The 1,977-nt window shown below is 41.5% G+C and overlaps 1 protein-coding gene across 7 annotated transcripts in view; it reads right to left on the reverse strand.

Moving 5' to 3' along the window:
* DNAH3 (dynein axonemal heavy chain 3) overlaps window positions 1-1,977 on the reverse strand; it is a 237,164-nt gene that overhangs the window by 112,342 nt on the left and 122,845 nt on the right. For all 7 annotated transcript variants that reach the window (XM_037740562.1, XM_017534343.1, XM_037740566.1 and 4 more), the window contains one exon: window positions 966-1,095. In XM_037740562.1, coding sequence (XP_037596490.1) covers window positions 966-1,095 — 130 coding nt within the window. The remainder of the gene's footprint in view (window positions 1-965; window positions 1,096-1,977) is intronic.

A 1,977-nucleotide genomic window follows, 5' to 3' on the forward strand; every position in this document is an offset into this window, starting at 1 on the left:
AAGGAAGGAAGGAAGGAAGGAAGGAAGGAAGGAAGGAAAGAAAGAGGGAAAGAAAAAAGAAAAGAAAGAGAAAAGAAATACCCTGATTGTACCTTGGGAAGTATGTAAATCTAGAACCATTGTTTAAATTCCTGAAGAAGTTCCCTACTTTTGAAAACAAATGTGATTAATTCTTTTATAGTGCATCTATGTGTTTTGTGAATTCAGATTTTTATATTGTAAGTTTTCTTAACATGTGAACATTCTCTGTATTATTTTTTTCCAGAATATTTTTTTCCGAGATACTTTCACATAGGTATCATCTAAATCCATCTGCCTCTAGGATATCCCTGTGAGGTAAAAAGGGCAGGAATTACTACTCTCATTCTGTGAATGAGGAAGCTCAGACTGAGGAACGATGGGGTAATTTGCACTAGAACACCCCCAAAACATCAACGCCAGACAAGGACTAAACACATGGACTTTCCCTACCAAACTCTGTTATCTGCACTCCAAAGGCTTGCTTGTTCTAGACCATACAGCCAGTCTTGTTATAATTCAATGGGGGCCAGAGAGAGGTAGGAGCAGAAGAAATAGCCAAGGCAGGCTGGGCACTGTGGCTCATGCCTGTAATCCCTGGACTTTGGGAGGCTGAGGCAGGTGGATCACTTGAGGTCAGGAGTTCAGGACCAGCCTGGCCAACATGGTGAAATTCGTCTCTACTAAAAATACAAAAAAAATACAAGTAGTGCATGCCTTAGTCCCAGCTACTCAGGAGGCTGAGGCAGGAGAATCACTTGAGCCTGGGAGGCGGAGGTTGCAGTGAGCCAAGATCATGCCACTGTACTCCAGCCTCGGTGACAGACTAAGACTACATCTCAAAAAAAAAAAAAAAAAAAAAAAAAAAAAAAAAAAAAAAAAAAAAAAAGGAATTGCCAAGGTAGACCCAACCCCCATATAACTTAATAATCATAGCTAGCACTTACCAAGCAAAGAGGAGTACAGTCTCATCATTGAGAAGGCAAGGTGAATGGGAGATGTTTGGACGACAAATTTACAATGAAGGCGACCAAATTCCAGGCAGGGCTGGACAAGCCACATAAACATGTCATTGACCTGAGAGTAGAAAGCGCCATGAGACTTGGAGACATTATCAACAAGTGAGTTAAGATCAAGAGCTTGGTCTACCTTGTGAGGCTAGAGATACTTTTAGACTGCTGATTTTGCATGTAGGTGCCTTGGGGAAAACCTACGGACAACAAGACCCCTAACCCAGCTTTCTCCTTCATGGTCCTAAGACTGTATTGCCCACATGCCATGTTAACTCAGTTTCCCACCCGCATTCCACTGCCCAGAGCTGATACTCAGAGAGGCTTGGAAACACTCTGGGTCAGCTACGGGACCTATAAAATGTATTTAGGACCCAACTACTGTATCTGCCTTTGTTTCTATAAAAAGTACTAGGAATTCTAAACAATTAATTTACAAATGACTGTTAGACATTAGTGGGGGGGGAACTCCTGTATAAATTAGTCAAAGAGAGTACTGAGATAATTTGGGGGCTCATTTTCAATAATTCACCACATGTATGGGTAGGTTTATATGCTCTTATTTGGGGGTACCATGATTCTTGCCTCTAGCCTCTGGCTCTCCAGTCCATTTACTGTTTTAAAAAGTTATCTGACTTGCTTTTCTTGTAATGCTTTTTAAAATCTTTGTTATACTTTTTATTTATTTAGTTTTTTTTTTTTTTTTTTTTTTTTTTTGTTTTTTAGTCTCATTCTGTCACCCAGGCTGGAGTGTAGTGTCTCAATCTTGGCTCACTGCAACCTCCGCCTCTGAGGTTCAAGTGATTCTCCTGCCTCAGCCTCCCTAGTAGCTGGCACTGCAGGCATGAGCCACCACGCCTGGCTAATTTTCGTATTTTCAGTAGAGACGAGATTTCACCATATTGGTCAGGCTGGTCTTGAACGCCTGACCTCATGATCCACCCGCCTC

Source organism: Cebus imitator, unplaced genomic scaffold (genome assembly GCF_001604975.1).
Source record: "Cebus imitator isolate Cc_AM_T3 unplaced genomic scaffold, Cebus_imitator-1.0 Scaffold85, whole genome shotgun sequence".
In the NCBI taxonomy this organism is placed as follows: Eukaryota; Metazoa; Chordata; class Mammalia; order Primates; family Cebidae; genus Cebus; species Cebus imitator.